Below are 22,751 nucleotides of genomic sequence, written 5' to 3'. Positions count from 1 at the left end.
CTTCCCTCCACCCAATTAGGTTTTTTCTTTTACTCACGTCACACACATCACTCACAGTTTTGCATATCCATCATATTCCCCCTCATGGTCTTTTCCAGGTTTAACAATCCTAGCCTATTGGATTTCGTCTTATAACACAGCTGTTCCATATCTCCATAACTGCCCTACTTAGGTTCCCCAGTTCTAGCAAAGCTTGTCCAAGAGGAACTCCAGAAGGTACCTTGACAGATTACCAAAGAGAAAGCAAAGAATATGGTGACCCCTTCTGTAAAGGCATGCAAAGGAAGAAAGAAACATATTTGATTCTCTCTGCTACCACATCCCAAATCCCTTCAAAACCTCAAGCTAAATATCAGAGAAGAAGCAGGGCAGAATGTCTTCTGTCTACAAAAGCTGAGAAAACACTAGCAGCACAGCTGCTATCTTCCCTTCCCAAATCCCTCTGGTTAGCATAAGGGAAATAACTCATATCACGTAAAGATGGTAAAGCTCATATACAAAACATGTAACAGATAAAGACAGGATTAAATGAGCAAATAAAGACCCAACCTGCCTTACATGGACATCTATAGGTTGAATATATCATTTCAGAGATAGCAATTAATTTATTCTGTACTTGCATTCATTTTCAGATAAAACTTGTTTAATAGGCTTAGAATCAATATCAAATTTCCACTTACATTTGAAAACAGGTTTGTAAGTCTTTCTAACGTATTAACTTTAAAGACTGAAAGTCATGCTGTGAATATTTCCTGATGTCCTTAGTTACTTTTCAAACATACATTTACTTAAAAGCAGGCATTTTTTAGATGTTATACAGAGTCAGAGAGTGAGTTGGAAAACTCATATTCTGAGAAGCCTAAAGAAGAGTTCATCAGTTCATATTAAAACATAATACAACAGGATTTAGGAGCAAGGAAGGAAAGTAATGGGAGAAGTACCCAAGCATGCATCAAAGCTTCACTCAATAGTATAAAAGAAATAGGTATCGTTAAGACTGGAGCAGCATTACGTAAAGACTTCATAAGGAAAACTGAAGTGTGGAAGAATTGTACCTTTCTCTCCCAAGTTTTCTGAAAAACATGGTTTTTCTTCCAAAAAACCTAGAAACCTTCTGCAGTTGCAAGGGACAAAAGAAATTTAGACATGATTTGTACATTGTCATGTTAATCACTTCTACACCTCTTGTCAGCAATCAGTCAATGCTGCTAACATTTACCTGAGCAATAACCATTGTTTTCAACAAGAAAATTACTAGCTTGTGCCTGTTTCTCTTATTAAGTACCATTTTAACAATCAAGACTTCTATTCTACAACTACTCAAATTTTTGACATGTTCATATTATATTTCCTTGGAAGCCAGTGAGGCTCTTGGCGTACAAAGCTGGGTGCATTTCAGACTTTGCAAAAACTTCGCTAAGAATTTAGGAACTAGATACTAAAATCTACTTCAGTTACCAATAATATGAATCAAACTAAAAAATGCATGGTGACCCGTTTATTAAAAGGTACTTAAACTGCTGAACCCATCTACAAGAATAGTAGGTTTCTGAAATGTATTTTCACAGTTAAATTCAAGAGATATAGATCTGAAAAGGGAGAAAAATAAGACACAGCAAAAGATTAAAGAGGGATAAGAGAAAAGGTAGGGAATGACAAATTTGAGGACTCCAATATTTAAGCCCTGCCTACACCTTCCTAATATAGTCATAAAAATAATAAAAATAAATAAAAATATTAAAATTAATAAAAATTAAAATAAAATTATAGACTAATATATAATAATATAATACAAATATTAATAATTAAAAGTAATCAATACTACATTTCAAATCAATCCGGCGTAAACAATAGGTTTAGAGCTCACACTAATTCTAGTCAGAGCTTGATGATAGTAGTGGCACATCACAAAGCTCATTAATTTGAAATGCCAAAATGCACCTCAACACAAGTTTTTTGTTTCGCTTTTGTCTCAGTTGTTAACTTTAGCCATTAAGCCAAATAAGAAAATCAGTTTGTATCAGCACAATTCACTAACCCATAGCTTATTTTTCATTATATGCTTTGGGATTATTTTTTTAGTATTTTACACAATAATTAGCTAGTGTAGGAGCAAACACTCTCCAGGATATCATTAATTAATTACAGACATGTTGTTTATTAATGCATATTTTTCTTTTTCAAAACTGTGCAAGAGAGTGAACATAATTTAGTCTCTTCTCTTAAAAACAGAAATTAATAATAATTTTCGTTTATTACACAATTAATTATGGCCCAGTTTTAAAGCATCCCCAAGTTTGATCAAGCAGAAGCCTACGGGTACTATTTCTTACCATAATGAGCACAATCTTTTGACCTCTTCTATTGAAGAAATTTGGTGCTCAGAACAGGGCTGCGTGAACGATTTTACAAGATACACCCTGTCCTGCTATCACAAAATGGCACCTACTCCACAATAAGAGCACTTAGAGAGCAGTTCCACACAAATACAAGCTAATAAAAGGTAGATTACCCTTTAATGGAAAGGGTAAACTTTGTGTAAAATAAGGGGTAATGCCAATCATGTGCCAATCTCATGCCAATCTCATGCAGAAAATGGAAATAAAGGTGTACCACACTTTCAAAAGCACAGGTTATTCACCTATATACTTCATTTGTGTTGACTGCAGCTTTATGCATAAGCAAAAAAACTATAAATATAACCTTTTCACATTAAGAATATAGAAATATTATCATCATCAACTCACAGACTCTCCGAGAAATCTAGTGTTAGACCCAAAAATGTTAAAAAAAGAATTACAACCAGGAGTTCTATTGACAACTAATAAGATGAAATGCGTAACTCTAGTTAGACTCTGGGTCCCCAGCTATTTTTTCCACATGAATTTCTTAATGCTAATGCCAATTCCAGAACTGGAAACATTTCAGGAACAAGTCCATAAGCAGAGCAATTCACCATAAGAAGCACTTAAAGGCCACACTTCAGATCAAGAATTGAGAGGTTTCAACTAGCCTGGACTTGCTCCACACAACTCTATGGGATGTGTATTTAAGAAGAGGTTAAAACATATCTAAAGAATAACTCAATAAGAAAACCAAGGAAAATAAACACACACGGCAAATAGTAAAAGTCATGGGATATTCCCCCATGAGGAAGAACCACATGTTAAAATCAGTATGTCCCCCCCGACACACACTGCCTACAAAAAATACGAATCAAGGTACAAAAATGACAAAGTTCTTCACTTTCCTCAAATTCCCCCAACTTTACTAGTGTCCTTTAAAAAGGGAAAACAACATATGGTGCAGAATTTCCTCCATTTGACAAAGCTTACTTTTGTTCTCATGCTTCTGGCAGCAAAGTTTCCTCTTTCCAGATAAATTAATCAAGAGGCCCTAAACGGCTGCACAAGTTTGCTACAAAGGAGCAATTCCAGGCAAAAGAAGCCTTATTTCTGTTGGAAGCATGTAGGGCGAGATGTTCACAAATACAGGTGATTTGCATCTACAGGTTACTCTCTCAGAGCCTCTTGCTTTTGAAACCTTATGGAAGAGCAGGGAAGGGAGAAGCTTAAACAAAAGTTATGTGTATCAATGAAAACAAAGAGCATGAGAGCCCCTTTTTAAAAAAAAAATAAAAAATCCTCATGGAAACAAGCGATAAGAGTTAAAATTACAGATTTCTGTAACAGGAAAAAAATCAAACCCTGGCAAAAAAAAGCTCTGCGTTATTTGCTCCAGAGTACCAAGGGGGTTCGAGGAGGGAAAGACTCTTCCAGAGGTGTCTTTGGTAGATAAGCAGTGGATAGGAATGAAGTGCTAAAGACAAGCTTTTTATTACAGATGTTTCTAAAGAACCTTCACATTTGGATTTCTTATAAATTTCATTTTTTATAAACAAGTGGTCTGAAACAGTACTTTTTAGAGCCTTTACAGAACTTGGACCACTATTATTTGCAATGTACTTACAGTATGGAACTACACATGAAGCAAGTCACCTCACCTGACAGAAACACTTAAAATGTCACTGGTGTTCATATATGACAAAACTAACAATAAGTCAATTGCTTGTGACACAAGCAAAGCAAAAAGCCTCAAACAGATTGCAGAAGGAAAGACAAAGTCTGCAATAAAATTAATGAAGCACAGAATGGTGGAGGTTGAAACGCATCTCTGCAGGTCATCTGGTCCAATTCACCTTCTCAAGCAGGGACACCTAAATCATGCTGCATAAAATAGGTAGTTGTCTGGATGGCTTCTGAGTATCTCCACAACCTTATTGGGCAGCTTGTGTCAGTGCTTGATCACCCCCACAGTAAGAACATGTTTCCTTATGTTCAGAGGTTCTCAGTTTGCTGCGTTTCAGTTGGTGTCCACTGCCCATGGTCCTGTCACCGGATACCACTGGAAAGAGCCTGACTCTCTCTACTGTACATCCTCCCTTCAGGCAATTACAGACACTGATAACATCCCCCTGAGCATTCTCTTCTCCAGGCTAAACAGTCTCAGCTCTCTCAGCCCTTCCTTATAGGAAAGATGTTCCAGTCCCTTAATCACCTTAGTGCTTTCCTCTGTACTCCCTCCATTACATCCATGTCTCTCTTGTACTGAGAAACCCAGAACTAAACACAGTGATGCAGGTGTGGCATCACCAGTGCTAAGTGGAGGGAAGGACTACCTCACCTGACCTGCTGGCAACACTCCTAATGCAGCCCAAGATACCATTAGCCACCCTTGCAGTGGCTATTCTACGCTCAAGCTGGTGTCCACCAAGAGCTTCAGATCCTGTTCCGCAAAGCTGGTGTGCCCCCAGCACAATAAGCTTTAAAAAACAGTGTTGCATGTACTTAAGAGATTGAATCCCCTTTTTTTTTCCCTAGGTGGAATTTCATGTTAAAGGCTGTGGTGGGTGACACTGGATATCACTGTCTCAGAGTAGTTCATACTGTTACTGATAGATCGGGAATGCAAATTATGTGGTCCTGTGGTAAAACAGTGAGATTCTGACTCATGAAAGTTCAGTCTAACTTCTTCCTGACTTATTATCTACATTTGAAATTCTGAAAAAGGCTAAGAAGCAAACTCAGAGTAAAATTAACATATCCCCACTGAATAGCTCCAACTCCATCTATGTTCTTTGGCAAAAGAAAAAAGAACTCCATTTCCCATTTTTTGCCTTCCTCTCCAAGAGGCCTCCTCTCTGCATTTTTCACAGGAGATAGAAATTGAGGAAGGAAGATACCCATGGCATTCTTCCAAATTTTAACAATAAAATAAACCCATAGGTTTCCAAGATGAGATTCCACTCAGAGTACAACATCTGCTCTGAAGTCTTGCATCACCACTAAACCCCACAGCAGCCTCTTGAAATCACTTCTTGGACTCAGTCATCTGGGAGTATGAAATATACTTATGAACTCTGCCAGATACTGCCAGCAGAATAGATTCATATAGGTGTCCTCTCTGAAACTTAACTGGAGACACCAAAATGAAAATTCACCTTTACTGTAAAAACAAACATCACTTCCATTCCACTCCTGGAATAATTAAGTAATTAGCACTGGCAATAAACCTATCAGAGCATCTCAATCAGAACTTTGCTGAAATTCATTCAGAAAACCAAACTTTCAGGAAAAGAGTCCCAGGTTCTCCAACAGTATTTGTTTGAGTATGTTACAACTTTTTTTCATAACAGTCACTTCAATTTTTTACTTTTGAAATAGCATTTTGTTGAACATCATCACTTTGTTAAAGCTCACGGTTTGAACCCATTATCTTAATGTCCATATAAAACGTATGCCTAAGCATCCTCACCACTGAAAAGACCTGTTCTTGAAGTATAAAAAGCATACAGTCTAACTCATTAATTGCTTTAGTTACTGCGAACTCACTTTCAAAGATAAAAATCCCATCTTTTTACTCATTTGTACAGAAGTCTTGAAGCACTACAGCATGCCTTTTTGAAGGGCAAGCAAATTAGGCATACCACTTCATCTCTCTGAGCTTGTCATGATTTGACACTGACCAGACACATCACGTTTAACTAAGCCATACCACACTAATAACTAACTAACTAAATAAAACTCAAGTATTTATCCAGATGCTGTCTTCTAGTTTCTGGAATTCTGTGCATCTCCAGGGTCAGCAGGAGATGCCTGGAACAAACATCCTGTTTCTATCTGGTTTCTCTCTGCACATGGGGAGCCAAAATAAATAATAGATTTTTCTTTTTTTTCCTGCTTCCCCCTCGCCCCCCCACCTTTTTCTCCTCCAAACTTGAGCAAACCTGCAGTCATGAGAGACTTCCCACATTGAAATAAGCCAAAGCGTGGTAAGAATGATAATGAATCCAACAAATGGAACCAGCATCCTTCTTCACATGGGTAAGCTAAAAAAACTGATTTTTTCTGAGCAAGCATAGATTGCTATTTTAACAGTAAAATTGCATTCAAAATTGGCATCAGCAAAGCAGAGCAGGTTGGAAATCATTTAATAAGTCTGGCTGTTTAGAAGGCCAATAAATCAATAAAAGCCACCAAACTGTATTTTCCATCACTTCTGCCAGTGTTTGGCAGCCCCAGCGAGCCCACAGGTGCTGCCTTCTCCCCTTGCCCATTCCATTTGGGACATGAGCTCCCACCTCGGCTGCACTCCCATGCTCCCTCCAGCTGCCTCCACAACTGGTAAGGATTTCAGCAGCATCCTTGTCACTGGAGAGGAAACCGTATCAGCTTAAGAACAAGAAAAACAGAAGATAGAAGGTAAGTACAGATAATTCCACTGAGACTAAGCTATAAGTGAAAACAGGCATGAAACAGGAAAAAAAAATCAAAGGACTTTATCTGTGCCTAAGAGTTAACTGACAACTACTGACACCATTTTTAAACTACAATGCAATTTTTGTCACCATACTGGATAAAGGAAAATTAACTAAAATTAAATCGGAAACTATTATAAAAAGAGGACAACCAGTTCCAGAAGATAGAGAAGAACCTGGAAGAGCCATTCCTACGGGGGGACAGGGGAATGTCTATGCGGCTCCTTTAAAAAAAAAAAAAAAAAAAAAAACAAAAACAAACAAACAAAAAAAATCCAAAAAACAAATGCACACAATCAAATTTAACAAGAGGACTTACAAAAAATTATGTTAAAATCACATTTCTCTGTTAGAAAGCAACAATCAATGTACGTTAATGGAGATAAAAACAAGGGACACTGATCAAGTTCTATATGAATTTCAATACATTCTCCTTCCAACTCCTTTCTATAACTGCCTAACAATACACTGAGGGAAAAGGCTTCAACCAAGAGGGAATTAATTTAAGAAAAATAACACGAACCAAAATATGCATTCCAGCCTCTGCACTACTTCTTGCAACATACTTGGGATGACAGAAAGTCTCCAAGATTTCAAAGATGAAGGGCATATCTGACCTAACTAATCACAGCAAGTGACCTCAAACAAATTCCTTTAGAGAGTTTAATTTTCAAAATTGAAGTCAGGAAACAAGTTCAAGAACAGCACGAAGACAGCCTCAGGTGCAGTTTCAGGATAACCATGACCACAACCCATGCCTGAGTCTGAATGTGCAGTTTCAGTGGAGGAAAAGGAAGACAAAGATCCACTAAAACAAAATACTGCTGAGTGCTATTGCATACAAATAAGAACCACTGCTAACAAGAAATTCATTTCACTCTCACTAAAAGAAACATGAAGACCCCAAAAACATGTATAGATAGAAGAACATCTCTTTGTATATGTGAGCTATCAGACTAAGGAGGAGCTCACATATTTAAAAAAATAGAAATAAAATGCCTTGTTGAGCACATGGCAGCAGGAAAAATAATGCAGGCCACTGATTTTCCTGAGTCAGCATGGGAGTGCATAGCTTCTGAAGCTATTAACATTGCTTTTGTTTCTCAACACTGAAAAAGATGAACACCCTACTAAGAAACTTAATTCACAGAATCATAGAATAGTTAGGGTTGGATAGGGCCTTAAGATCATCAAGTTCCAACACCCCCCTGCCATGGGCAGGGACACCTCACACTAGACCATGTTCCCCAAGGCTCTGTCCAACCCAGCCTTGAACACCACCAGGGATGGAGCATTTACCACTTCTTTGAGCAACCTGATCAAGTGCCTCACCACTCTCACAGTAAAGAACTTCTTCCTTATCTAACCTGAACTTCCTCCGTTTAAGCTTAAATCCACTACCCCTTGTCCTGTCACTACAGTCCCTGATAAAGAGACCCACTCCAGCATCCTTATAGGCTCCCTTCAGATACTGGAAGGCTGCTATGAGGTCTCCATGCAGCCTTATCTTCTCCAGGCTGAACAGACCCAACTTTCTCAGCCTGTCTTCATATGGGAGATGCTCCAGTCCCCTGATCATCCTCATGGCCCTTCTCTGGACTTGTTCCAGCAGTTCCATGTACTTCTTATGTTGAAGACACCAGAACTGTACACAGTACTCCAGGTGGGGTCATGAGAACAGAGAAGAGGGGCAGGATCAGCTCCTTTGAGCTGCTGGTCACTCTCCTTTTGGTGCAGCCCAGGATACGGTTGGTTTCTGGGCTGTGAGCACATTAATTCATATTAAGTAACTATCTTAGGAGAGCTCAAACACAAATTACAACTGTTATTTGGAACTGGTGAAAATGCACTATGTGCTGTCTTAGTGGCTTTGCCTATGACCTTTATCATTAAATTTTCAGCAGCATTCACTCTTGGTTATTAAATTATGTCAGTATTCCACGTTTAAATAATCTATAACACTGAGGTTCGGATTTTCAAACTTCTTGAGGAGAATTGCCATATCTGAAAAGAACAAAAAAGTACTAGCAGGACTCTGACTCAACTGGCATTGAAGTAGAAAGCTTTGATGAAAAGGAAAATAGATTGAAAGAATCAAGAATATACAGAGAAAGGTATCAGGCAATGACAATTTTTTTAGGCCTTAATATCATCAAGATGACATTGTTTTATGCACGTAAAATCTATTTTGTTGAAATAAACTAGTCATATCCTGCAATCTCCTTTTATTATCCCCTCCTAATAAACAGCAAGAGATGTCAATTGACTCAAAACCTTGATTACTGTGGATAGGATCCTGCAAATATATGGTTGTCAGGGATATTGTGACACACAGCAGATGAGAATTTCACATGCAGGATTTCTCAGGAAAGCTAAGAAGCAGACAAATTATTTTCTTTCAATCCTGTCATGAGAAGAAGATTTAAATACAGTCATATGTCCATTACTACTGTAGCTTGGAGGAAGAAGAAAAAAGACAATAAAATCTAAGTACAAAGAAGATGGAAGAGACAGACCTATTAAGGAGGTCACATGAATATTTCTTGTCTTACAATCAGAAGATTGCCCAACAAGGCCAAGAACAAGAAGCTACTGATCCCATGCATAGCATACTGTGTTTTGTTACCCTATTTAATCTATCAATAAATTAATATATCTCATAGTTCCTGAGAACATAAACAGTGGGATGCACACATAAACATATTTCATCAAAATAATAATAGTTTGCATTCAGACTCCATATATCTGGAATGCATGTATTCTCTCATCTGATCAAAAGAAACATCTGACACAAAAATACACATGTACAAGTGAGAGAAGTAAGCCTGGAAATTAATCTTCATTTCTCAAAGCTTCTCTGATAGCTAAAACACTTGCCTGCAGATCAGAATAGAGCTTTATATTTCAGGGTTTTGCCCAGATCCTCGTAAGTCATTGCTGTGGACAGGGACTCAGACCAAGTTCTGCTCCATCCATTTTCAAAGAAAAATTAAGCAAAAGACACATACATACTAATGAGTAACATGAACCCTCCTTTCATCCAGGGTCTACAGCAGGGGGCAGGGAAGCACAGTAAGCAGTTACACAGTTTCTTCTTTGAAAATAATGGACACTTTCTGAAAAAGTAAATGGATGCACTGCCACCAAACATAGAAAGCAGAATGCACAACTGAACACATCAATGGCTGAGGAAAAAAAATCCCCAACCACAACAGAAAGGTTCTCAAATTTTGGTCTCCTAAAGTCCTGGTTTATTCCCTCATGTTAAGAACAATTTGTGTTCTGAATGAGTAAAAAGTCACTGCCAAGTAAATCTCAAAACCTTCCACATGTTCTCAGATTTTGTTTCAAAGCCTTGAAACCGGACACAACAGAGCAGTCATTTCACAGTCAATTTTTCTTGCTGGCTTTCCTGCCACTTCTCGATTACTTACTAGCTCATACTGTGGTCACCTAGACCTCATGTCTTCCAGAACTTAACTTTATTCCACATGCAACACAGCAAGAACATGTCAGGAATCCCTAGTCATCTTATAAATACTGAGAAGTTTCTAGAAATTAAGGAAGGCTATCCAAGTATTGGGGATTTTTAAGCCGTCGGAAGCTACACATTTTTACAGACCAATAAAAGGCACATCTGTCCCACAGCTGATCCAGTAAGAAACTGCCACACTTCAGCAGAATGACAGTATTTGCTCTCTTACATCCATGCTCTTCATTATCAGATTCACCTGAACCATATTTGCTAACAGCATTACCAGTTCTCATCTAGAGGAAACAATTATTCCTTTTAAGCAGCTGAAAATGACTTTGTAACATCCATCTGAGCAGACACATTTCTCAAGATACCTGAACTACCTTTGTACACATTTGGTAAAGTCACTTACACCACCAGATGAAGATTTTCTGACCCAGCTCCCCGGTATTACTTAGAAACTACTTTGACACCTATACTTCTATCTGTTTTCCCAATTCAGTTTCAGGATTTTTATTTTTCTAGCATTACTTCTAACATCTCTTTCCCAACAGCCTTCAGTTACATGTCACCACTGACAGCCACACACTACCAGCTTGTCCCAGCATTAAGCAGTTGAGAACTGCACCAAAGTCATCACATATCCTAAGTCAAACCCAATTTCTCAGCACTAGTAACAGACCCAGCCCAAAGATATTCAGACAATTTGTAAACGCTACCCATAACCACCTCTCTGGAAATCCTGTCACTATACCACACATCACTATACCAACAGCATAAAGCAGTTCAGTAGTCACCAGTCTCCTTGTTTTTAAATATAAACAAAGTCATCAAAAAGCAGACAGCTCAGCAACGGCTTGTAATGATTTTACTGTATCTAGATCAATCCCCCCGGAAGGAGAGACAACAAGCAGTCTTCCAAAATTCTCTGTATCACAGGCTTTTCCCCAAGCCTGTCACACACCAAACCCAGTTCTTAAGACTTCCAGGAGTGAAATAATCAATGATTAAATAATCAAAAGTCCAAGATCCTACAAAATGTAACACTGACTGTCATGAGGGCCAGATTTCTCCTCCATCTCTCATAACACTGATCCTCTCCTGCAGGGGAAGAAGGTAAATATATAGTTCCACAGCTATACTTCCTATATGCACTTCTCCCTCAAGCTACTTACTACAAATAAAACTCTAAAAAAAAAAACAAGCACCACAGGTTTTATTTAATGTATTGCATGCCTCTTGCACTACTGCATTCAAATGTCTCCTGTTCATTCTTTACAGGTCTCCTTTTTTCCAACCTTATCCTTCCCTTTAACTCTTCAAATTCTTTAACACACAAATTCTGTTTTAGAGACTGATGTCCTTTAAACCAAGACATTTTTCATGACAACATCCCACTGAGGGAATAGCCTTTAGGGATGGGGGAGGGATGGGGAAGGGAGAAGAACAAGAGACTGTGAAAGCAAGCACATTACAGAATTAAGTAGTAACTTGGCAAAACTCCCTTCCCTTTCACACACTTTCACTTCAAACACACAAAGTCATTCCATGAATGAAATAAATGAAATTTGGCTTCTGCAGAGATGGAGACTCAGGACATAGTAAGAGTAGATGACTATTAAGGATTTTGCTGAGGTCAGAGTATTTGTAACGACTCCAATCAGATTCTCCTATATTACCAAGAACTTGCATTCGAGCTTTTCCATCAGAAGAGATTCTTATCTCTATCCCTCAGCCAGCTCACATGCTTTTTTACCAAGCATCTAGGTGTCTAGTGTCGGCCAATTTCAAAGTTAGTAGGTGATCAATATTAGGTATACAAGCAGGCACAATCACATTATCCTAATTTATGAAGGACAGTGGTCTTTAAAAAAGGTGCTCTTGATATTGGATAAAATTAGCACTACAATACAGCTAAACAACAGCAATATTCACCACGTAATAAGCAATAATCACAGCAATTCATATTGATTTTGAGTCTAAGATTATTCCATTTTGATTTCATTAGATATTAATGTATCTAGTGTGCATATATATATATATATATATATACGTTCTTAGAGAAACCACTAACAACAGAATGACAAGAACCAATGGCTCGAGACTGAATGACAATAATTTAGAAATAAATCAGAACAGCAAGCAGCTCTCCAAAGGAACAGGTTACCAGCCTTGCAATGAGGTTAGTCACATCATCAACACTGGCTGTCATTCCAACAAATATGCTGCATTCAGCCACATGTTACTGGCCTTGATCACATTCATTTAAGTGAAAAAGAAAATAGTTCCATCATTGTAAGACAGAGGTGACACTTGTTATACTAACAGTCCAAAGACATCAAGCCAATCCTGCATAGTTGGAAGTTATTAATCTAAATGTTGACAAACTACTGGAGCACAAATAAAATGTTCACTTGAGGGCCAAATGTTTGTTTATAGATGATTCTTTGCATGTAGCACTACTCCTCAGAGGTGTTTATCTTCTATCTTGGTATCCAGAGTAGATAATCAATTCTTTGCCTGACAGAATGAAACAGATGATTTCTGTGCCACAATCTACGCTCACAAAATGAAATGCAGGTTGCTCTAAAAAGGAGGGCAGCTCTTTATTTTTCCTTCTTGTTTTTTTTTTTAGTTTTCCCTCTTCAGAGAGAAGGTAACAACATTTAAGGACAAAAGGAGAAGATGCCTTACTCTCTCCCACTCATGTAAACTAACTGTGAAAACAGCGAAGAACAGCCTCCCCCTGCAGTCATGATATTTCAAGATAGATGGAGCCAATCCACAAAATACCAAAAACACTGAAAATCTTCCTGCTGATTCCAGTAGGTACCAGACTAGGCCCATGTTCCAGTTCCCACAGTGTGACCAGTGTGACAAAAGGAAAAAAAGCATACTATTACTTTGCTGCTTTAAATTAACGACTAGACAAAAAGTGATCTGCATCTTACTCTTTTATTTCACATGAGTCTCTGGAAGATGTCATCTTAGGAAGGCAAACAGCTACCAATGAATATAAATTAATTAACTCCAAAGTTCTCATGGACTGAAGTAGAGATCATCAGCATCTACAGAAGAGTTTTTTTCATTCAGTATTCAATCTAAACAACACAACAGCAGACAAACAAGTGACAATTCCTACACTACTAAAGCTGACCTCACAGGCCAACCTCCCTCCAGGAGAGAGGAAACACACGATGGGAAGAGATACGGAACATCTTTAGGCACCATAACAGGAACATCCTTTTATTAACTGTACAAGGAGAACATGCTGCTTATTAAATGCAGTCTGTTTCAAGAGTTGACTACATCGTTTTCCATAATAGGAGACCTGCAAAGTTGAAGTAAAACAGTGTTTGGACAACTACCTCCTCTCTGTCTCATCTGATATTCCCACTTACTGTCATCATAACTCTCTTCCTAACTGCATCCCTGGTACAGTAATACTGCATATACTAGTCAGAAGACTACATCCTTTCCTGTCACATGGTATGGTCTTAGTAGTAGTTTTCAGGATAGCCTTCTGAGGCCAAAAACTGTGCCCACTCCTGCACACAGAGTCTGTTTCCCTTAGAAGTCTGCGTCATTACAATCAGCTATGCTGCTGTTAATAAAGTCTGTTTTATCTTCTGATTTGAAGGATGTTTGAAAAGAAGGGAATTAAGTGATAGATGGTACAGCCCATTCTGATTCACACTAGGCTGTTGTGTTGAGTTTGAAGAGATAACAAGGACAACATAAAATCTCAGAACACTTTTATTTCTTAGAATAAATGTCATCTAAAACTATGGAACCAATCGATGCTAATATCACATCAAGCTCTTCCCTATTTACGGGAGACAGAAGAAAATTCTTTTGTGTACCCTTCCCACTAGCCTTCTCTTACTACCTCTGCAGTAGCTCACATCAACAATCTGCCAGATTCCATTAAAAACATATTCAGAATATTATTCTTTCTCCCAACCCCCTAAATTTAAATACAAATTTGCTCAAGTTGTGTCCTGTTCAAACAGAAAGCCAGGTTTAAAGAAAATATATACAGCCTGTCGCTAAATAATCCTGGGTAAGGGAAAGGGACAATAAAAATTGCCATCTTCTTAAGACAGCATTTTTAATATATAGTTCCAAACTCTGTATCAAATTTAATACAAGGTACTTACTGGGTAGGTTATAGCAAAGATATAGCACTGCAGCCTTCAGAAGAAAGTACTAGACAAAACCAGACGGATTTGTAAAACAAGAATTCAGAGTCTATCAACCATGTATTTGCAGAGTTTAACTTTTAGGGAGGAATCAAGTTCTACCAGTGTTACAAGAGAAACACAGTAGTCAGGACCACTGTGTGATACGACAAGAGCTCCTGAAAACAGAGTCTGACCCCAGGACCTTCACGTCAGAACTGAGAGGGGTCAAGACAAGCTACCACTCTCTAAAACACTCATCAGAAAAGCACAAAACATATTTATATTTAAATTTATATATATTCAGTTTACATAGATATATAAACTGAATAAGAGCAGAGGGGTGTGAAACTCAGTGTGATCTGTTTAGAAAGAGATGAAGTCTGATTTGGTCCAGAATCAAGGACATTATAATTTATTTATTCTAGAATCTGGCATTACACAGCAGTTTTCGCAGCGTAATCAGCCAAGAATTTAAGCTTACAGCATGCAACGAAGAAGGAAGCAGAAATGCCAGAAGCGTAACATCAACACATGAAAATACTACCACTTGCTTCAAGCTATGGTGCCAAAGGGAAGCACAAGGCAAGCATTGACTACAGTATGACAGGTCATCACACCAAGACCTACACCTCTTCCTGCATAAACCTGCTTTGACCTGAACCTCTCAAAGCCTACCGTAAGTGAAAGCAAGCACAAATTGTGAGCAACCTATTTTAGACATTAACACATAATCATATCACAGACAAGTCGAGCCCAAACTGATTACACTGAATAATCAAGTATCACTTTTACCGATACAGCCACCTGCTATTTTTGTGGTACTGTTCAGTTACTTTTATTTCATAAGAAGAATATCTCTCAGTTTACATATCCAGCAAGAAGCCAATGCAGCAGCACTTCGCACAGGCTGTTCTCTCAGGAGTGATGTATTTTCACTAATATATTTCACTAAATGCAGGCTTACAATTACAAGAATTACCATGAGTAAAGTTCTATAAAGTATTTTCTCTGCATGCAACATTTCTCTGCATTGAATGCTTTTAAACAACCACTTTTTATAAAACATACAGTTTTATTAGATTAAAAAAAAACCCATTTCAACAACAAAATCCAGCATCCCTTTCAGAGCCTTCAATCAACAGATTCATCTGGAAATCATTTGGAAAATGAAAATACGTTCAAACAATATGCATGTATTAACACATATGCACATTGTAACATTATTACCTATGGGTTTCTTTTAGCACTTAGTGAGAAATACTAAGTCATACCCGGCCTACATAAGGTACAAAGATATTTAACCTACCTCATCAAAGCTGCTATCTTCTTTCTTCAAGGCTTTAAAATAAAAGGAAAAAAAGAAATAGTTATCTGTACTGCATTTCAATGTGCATGAAGTAACTAGCACCATAAAAAAAACCAGAGCAACATTTTTCTTTTATAATAGGAAAGAATAGGCTGGCATGAATAACAATTTTAAACTCAAAATCTGAATCTGTAAATTGAATGTAGGACTGCACAGTGTGTTTCCAAGAAAGTAAATTTACATATTTATGAAAAATATTATCCTCTCAGGTTAAAGAAATAAGAGATTGCAAGGGTTTTTTATTATTATTTTAATTCCTAGTGAGCATGAATCCACTTCATGGAGAGCCTGATTGAACTACAAAAAGGAAAAGTATAATAAACACCCAACCAGGTATTCAGCTTGTCAAGCACTAAACTTTTATGAAATAGTATGCATTGTAGCATGCTTTTTTCTTTTTATTTTTTCTCTTCCCATTTTTTCTTTTCTACAATATGACTTACACTAGAGCAGAAGAGATTTTTTACTTTCTTACACTGTTAACTAGCAATTAGTCAACAAACAAGAAAGAGGAAAACAGTGCAGAAATCATGTGAAGTGGGAAAGCAAGGAAATAAAGATATGAGTAATTCTGAAGCAAAGATTAAGCTGATGAAAATGGTTCCTTTAGCACACTGGGTATCTTTATTGAAATGTAAAGAAAATTGATTTATCCAAATCTCCACTGAAGTGTGTCAGACTGGTTCCTTTTCTCTGTACACCACAACCAGACCAACCAGGGACTGTACTGCACACCATGACCTGAAAGTGCTCTTCGTTTACTTCTCATAAAGAGCTAAAATAAGACAAACCATTGCACTGATGATTGCACTGTTTCATTTGAGTTTAAAACATGAAGGTTTGCAATTTGAAGGTCATCAGAATGACCGTACAGTTCATGCACTGCTGCCCCAGAAGGCTCCCTCTTCATCACTTGAGCAGTGTAATGTTTCTTTACACTTAAAACACATTTATTTCTGCAGGAGATAAATACTTAAGCACCTAGCACAGTTGCACATTGAGACCGCAGCAGTTTATTGTCTCTCTCAGATGCTTCTTCTGCCTTCAAAAAGTGCTGCACCTCCACAACCTCCACCACTGGCAGCAAAGAACAAATCCTGGCTCTCCTTATGCAGAAAAACAGGACTGGTTCAGCCTTCCTTTGCTTTCAAAATCCCATTTCTTTGGAACATAAAACATGTCTTCCCTCAAATTTTTGAGCATTACTGTTTTATAAATCCTTGTCTAGATTTCCTGCTCAGTAACAAAACAACAAACCCTGGGATTTTGCTAAGGAGATCTGAGGCACACATTGTACATTTTCATAATGAACTGTATTTTGATGAATTTGAAGGCCAGGCAAAACATTCTCAAACTTCCAATCCCAAGGACCCAGAATTATGAGTCCAGAGATTAAGAAAAAATAAATGAAGTTAAATGAAATGAAATTGAATGGAAATGAAATTAAATTAAATGAGAAAGACAGAAAGGCAACCTGTGGAACCCTTTTTAAGAACACACGTTTAATCTTTTCCTTTACCTTTCAGTTCACAATGACATACATGCTATAAATTAGTATATGACACACCATGGGCATGCTGACAAGCTTTTCTCCCTTACCAAAACACAAGATTTTCACATGACTGAAACATTCCAGGAATAACCAAACTACAGATAACCAAACAAAATTTACAGTGTAACAGAACAACAAGAAACAGGTATCTGTGATCTATTGTGTATTTTTGGCTTGTCGTTACTGTAACTCCTACCTTTGACTAAAAAAGGGGGGTTTTAGGAATCTCCAAAAATAAGAATACAAGAGTTCTGGCCACTTATTTAATCAGATTCTGTTAAATAATAACTTCACTCTGACCTAATTCACTACATAGCATCCTCTAAAGAAATCATCAAGACAGCGTATTTTATACAACGAATTGTATTATAAACATTTTTTCCTCATCAAAGCACACCTTTTCTTCTTAAACAGTTAAAAAAAAAAGCTTTGCTGAACTTTAAAAAAAAAAATAAACTGTTTACAAATGAGCTTCTCATTATCTCAGGTATGCAAGCTATGTGCGTGTACATTAGAGGAGATGAGTGGAGATAACCTTTGTATTAGTGAGGAGCTAGTAACAAAGACCAGGGATGCTCATGAGAGCCACAGACTGATTTCATTGCACTGTGAGTAATCTCAGCAGTGTTTCTCTCTTTCTTTCTTTTCTTCCTTCCTTCTTTTCTTCATTACTACCTTGGTGTTAGTTTTTGACTAGAGATTGCATAAGAAAGCAGAAGTTATATGGTGACGTGAGCTGAAGAGATCTCAAATATGATTTTGGTACTTTATGAACTTCAACAGATGCGTAGCCAAGAACATCTTACATAACTAAAAGATGATGATAATTTTATAAAATTACTTATTATTAATTTTAATTACATAATTATCAAAGAACCAAACCTAATAAAGGTTTAAATACTCAAATAAATAGTGAGTCAACCGAATCTCTAAAAGTTGGTTAACATACAGGATGATGTGTTCACTTAAATGTACAACACAGTATGTAAGCATGGAAATCAGAATTTTTAAACTAATTTGGATGTTTGTATAAAAATGGATAGGCTGCCAGAAACCTATCAATAAAAAGGATTCTGTACATTTTTCAGATTCTTAGTAATAAAAGTTCTTTATGATGAGCTAAATTTTAAAAGAAACACTCTCTGAAACACCAGCAAACTTCTGCAAGGGCAAAGGGTGCCTTAGCTGCAAAGATAGATCATTTTTCTAGAACCGTGAGCACATAACTTCTGCCGTAAAAAGCAACCCTGTCTATTATATAAACTTCAGTTTAGCACCATAGGCCATATGCATTTCCTCCAACACACCACAGTGCTGTACCATCCTTTACCAGAACTGCAGATAGCACAAAGCAAATGCCCAGGACAAAGGGTCAGGGATGGATAGTTTCACATGTCACATCTTTCACCTTAGCAAAATAAACATATCCAGTAGTAGGTACTCCAACAGCTATGGACAGATCACAGTTTTGCAGGATGACCCAGGTCTTCATCACCCTCTGACAGTCATTGGAAAGCATCAGTTCATAGTTAAGAAAATGGGTCAAGTCTACTTGAGGCTGCTGTTAGCACCCTATGTCCCTCTCCTGTGCCCAAGGGATAACTAAGCTGGTTTTATCTAAAGATGCTTGGGAAATAGGTGCAAACATTACTTAACATACTGTGGCACACTGTAAAATAAATAAATCACCTTATTAATTCATTGATGATGCAGCCTCTCAAATAGAGAGGATTGCTTTGTGGGGAGAAGGTGGCCTCAAAGGCAGTTTATTGAGTGTCAAGCTGCAAACCCGAGCAAAAACAACACCACTGCCAATGACAGTTAGGATATATTTCCACCATTCTTATCCAAGAGGCTAGCATAAATGTTGGTATCAAAATAAAGAAGTCTTGCAGTATTAGAAGAATTGTATTTGGCAGCTGGAATACTGCTAAGATTGGGGGAAGCCTACAGTGCCTGAACATTTCAAGAAGGACCATAAGATATTCCCTACTGAAGGTTTGACTGACTAATTATTCGATTTGAACACCATGCTGTTCTTGTACCATTTATATGATTATGCTCATAATGCTACGTCGTGTGCTTAAATTTATGAAACACATGAATCACAGCAAAATGGAAAAAGTTAAAAGATCATCACAACTCAGCAAATAACTGACAAAACTCCAGATTAGATGTATATTAAATTAATAATTTGCTGATCTCACCAAGGAACCTGCCGTTCCAAAAAGAGCTTTAAAACCAGAATGACAAATACCCAAAAACACTTTTACTAATGAGGTTTCTGTTTCCTCTCCTTCATTTCAGTATAAGTTAAATACAGCATATGTTTTAACTGAGGATTTCCTGGTATGCAAGTTAAAAGTTTCTTGCTTTGCTTGGCCTTATCTGTGGCTCAGGTATCAGGGAGTGGACTATGTTCTAACCTCACACTGATAAATTAGAGGGATTTTTGCTCAAAGTGCAATTACCAGAATGATGGTAAAAATATTAGTCCTACTGGTAGGAGCTGAGCTTTAATCACAAAACAACAACCACAAACAAACCAACCAGGCACCCAACCACACTCCTACACTTCTGTGCACATGCACAAAGAACTGGAGGAGCTGGAAGACCTAACAATCTATGTGTCTAAAATGAGGCCAAAGCTCCCAAGGAAATGAAAAGGTTGTTTAATTTATGAAAAATGACAAAAAGAGATGATCACCCAACAGAGCCAACTAAAATGTGCAGAAATTACCAGCCAGAGGGGCCTTGCTCCCTAACAGGCACTAAGGGGACTGTCATGGTTGCAACAAAGCGGCATCCTCATTCAAAATATTTTCTTTGTTAATGACTTCTACCATTAGTAAAACCTTTGCACAGGCTTGTGCATCTCTGTGTCTACACACACACACAGACATGCAACAGATCAAACACCTGACTGCTTTTTCTTTCTTCCTAATCAAATAAAGTTAACTGCAAGTTTACAAATGGTGATAGGTGAAACCTATTCTCATATAGGGACAGAGAGCTTCATAACCATGACTTGACATTCACTTGACAATTGAAACTTGGCATTTACCCTTGGAACTCCGTGGTTTACACACAAAAAGGAACTTTTCTCAGGCTTTTCAAATCTTGAAGTAAGACAGTAAAGGATACCTGATTTCCAGCGTTACCCTACACTTAAATTTGCAGTCCTTGAAAGCTAAAGGTCATACACTGAATGCACACAGCACGTAAAAACTTGTAATGCCCACTACTTTAAGGCACCTCCTCGGTAGGGCTGTGGAGGGAGGATGAAATACCACACAGCCCATGGCTGCAGCACGGGCACTTCACATACTCGCACTGGGACAAAGCAGCTCGGAAAACTGCCCCACATCCGCCAGCAGGACCGACTGTAAGGAAAAATGTCCCAGCGGGATGACGGATGGGCAAGGGCTGTGGAAGGGCTCTCACGGAGGGCCTGCGGGGTCCAGGGCTGCTGGTCCCGCTCCCGACGTTCCAGCACTGCTGCCAGCCCTCTGGTACCTCACACCTCCTCTGAGGCACGTTCTCCCCTGCTCAGCAGTGTGTTGGTGCTGTCAGTGGGACTTCAGGCTTTAAACGGTGAATTAAGCGGCACAGTATGCCAGAGACAAGAGAAACACCAGTCCGAGCAGACCAGAACTCTTTGCCATTGTTCTCAGTAGCAAATTCAGCTGCAGAATAAACCGGTGTCAAAACCAAATGCAACGCGGCCAAACGGGGACACAACCCGCCCGGCAGCAGCGTGCCGGTACCACTCCCTCCCGTGCTGTGTATCTATCAGTGGAAGAACGACCGACTCCGCAACTGATGACAGACAGACAGACCTCTTTTGTCTGGCCGCCCAAAGCGCTGGGCCGCCGTTATCTGCCTCAGCATCTCATGCCCCAACTTAACACAACGTGCAGGCCGAACAAAAAATAAATTACCAGACCTGCAAAGGAACGCAAATAACTGCTGCTTTTTTTTTGCCACGGTTTCTCCTTGGCACTGGAGGCAAGCGAGCCAACTCTCATTTCCAGTTTGTTTGTTTTCTCTAGCCTATTTTGGGCTAACTTCATCGCAGCCGGTACAGCGCTGCCTGGTCTGCACAAGCACTGCCTGGAAAAAGCTCTTCTTTCCCCTAGATTTCGTCCCAGTGTTTTTTCGGGGCCAGAGCGGGTGTATCCAGCCTTGCCGCGCTCAGTCCACAGCCCCGCCGCTGCCGGGACACCCCTCCCCGGGAGCCCGGCAGCGCCGCCGGGGTCTCAGTGCGAGTCCGGGTCCCGGTCCCGGTGCGGGACTCACCTATTCGGCCGAAGCTCTCCGATAAAGTTCTCCGCAACTTTTTCATCCTGCTGATCTTCTCGGCGGACTGCGAGTCGATCATGTCACACATGGGGGGGGCGAACCCCCTGCTCGCCAGCCGCCACCCCGCTCCCCTGGCTCCGGGGGAGACACCCCTCGCACCGGTGCCGGGGCTCCCCCCGTATCCCGGGGAGCCGCCGGGCACAGGGGGAGAGCCCTGGTCCTGCCCGGGGAAGGAGCCCTACGCCGCGGCGGAGGCTCCGGCTGCGGCGGCGGCGGCTGCTGCTGCTGCTCTGCTCTCCGCCACCACCGCCCGGCTCATAGCCCCATCCCGCCCGCCTTGCCCCAGGCTGCCCCGCGGAGCCCGACGCGGCGAGAAGGGTACGGGGGCAGGGGGAGAGCAGCGCCGAGGAGAGACAGAGGAGTGAAAGGAAAGTCCGGAGAGAGGCTGCGGGTACCGGCGGAGGGAGGAAAGGGAGGAGGGTGCGCTAGAGAAAGGAGGAGGAGGAGCCTGGGAGGGCCGGGGAGCCCCGCGCCGTGGCCGGGGGGGGGGAGGCGGACGGCCCAGCCCGCGCTGGCGGGCGGCGGACCGGGCCCCGCGGGCCCCGCAGACCCAGCCGCGGTCGCCCCGCCCTTCCCCGGGCAGCAGAAGAAGCGGCAGCAGGGAGAGGCTTAGGCTGTGGGGCTGGGCCGGAGGCCGTGGGCTGCCTCCGGGCGCGTCCCGACCGTCTGGCGGTACTCGCCGGGAGCCGTTAGGACGGGACTGTAGGGAACGGCCCTTGCGGTACCACAAGCATACCGTGTCCACGCAGGGGGACGGCGCGTCCCACGCTACTGCATCGCGGTCTCATGGGGATGCGCTTCGTTATCCTCGGAGACGGCAGAAGTCACAGTGTCCGGCGGCGTAGGGCCCCCTGCTCTCCCTTGGACCACGGCTTGTGAAGGCCAGTGCAAGCTGTGGGGGTTTGGTGATCGAAGAAGGCGCCTCCCCGCCCAGTTTCTGGGTGGGTGTTGGGTGGGATTGCACCCAAGACCCATCAACAGCTGTGGTCTGCTGG

General features: G+C 40.1%; 1 protein-coding gene across 2 annotated transcripts in view; it reads right to left on the bottom strand.

Moving 5' to 3' along the window:
* The window catches only part of CDK14 (cyclin dependent kinase 14), a 318,203-nt gene extending 296,061 nt beyond the window's left edge, over nt 1-22,142 (bottom strand). For both annotated transcript variants that reach the window (XM_005152937.3, XM_031052481.2), the window contains exons 1-2: nt 21,694-22,142; nt 15,783-15,814 (exon numbers count right to left, since the gene is read on the bottom strand). In XM_005152937.3, coding sequence (XP_005152994.2) covers nt 15,783-15,814; nt 21,694-21,784 — 123 coding nt within the window. In that variant the 5' untranslated portion in view covers nt 21,785-22,142. The remainder of the gene's footprint in view (nt 1-15,782; nt 15,815-21,693) is intronic.
* Between the last annotated feature and the right edge of the window lie 609 nt (nt 22,143-22,751).

The sequence above is a fragment of the Melopsittacus undulatus genome, chromosome 1 (assembly GCF_012275295.1).
Source record: "Melopsittacus undulatus isolate bMelUnd1 chromosome 1, bMelUnd1.mat.Z, whole genome shotgun sequence".
NCBI lineage: Eukaryota > Metazoa > Chordata > Aves > Psittaciformes > Psittaculidae > Melopsittacus > Melopsittacus undulatus.
The sequence above is the reverse complement of the archived record's forward strand: the minus strand, read 5'-3'. Positions and strand labels throughout refer to the sequence as shown.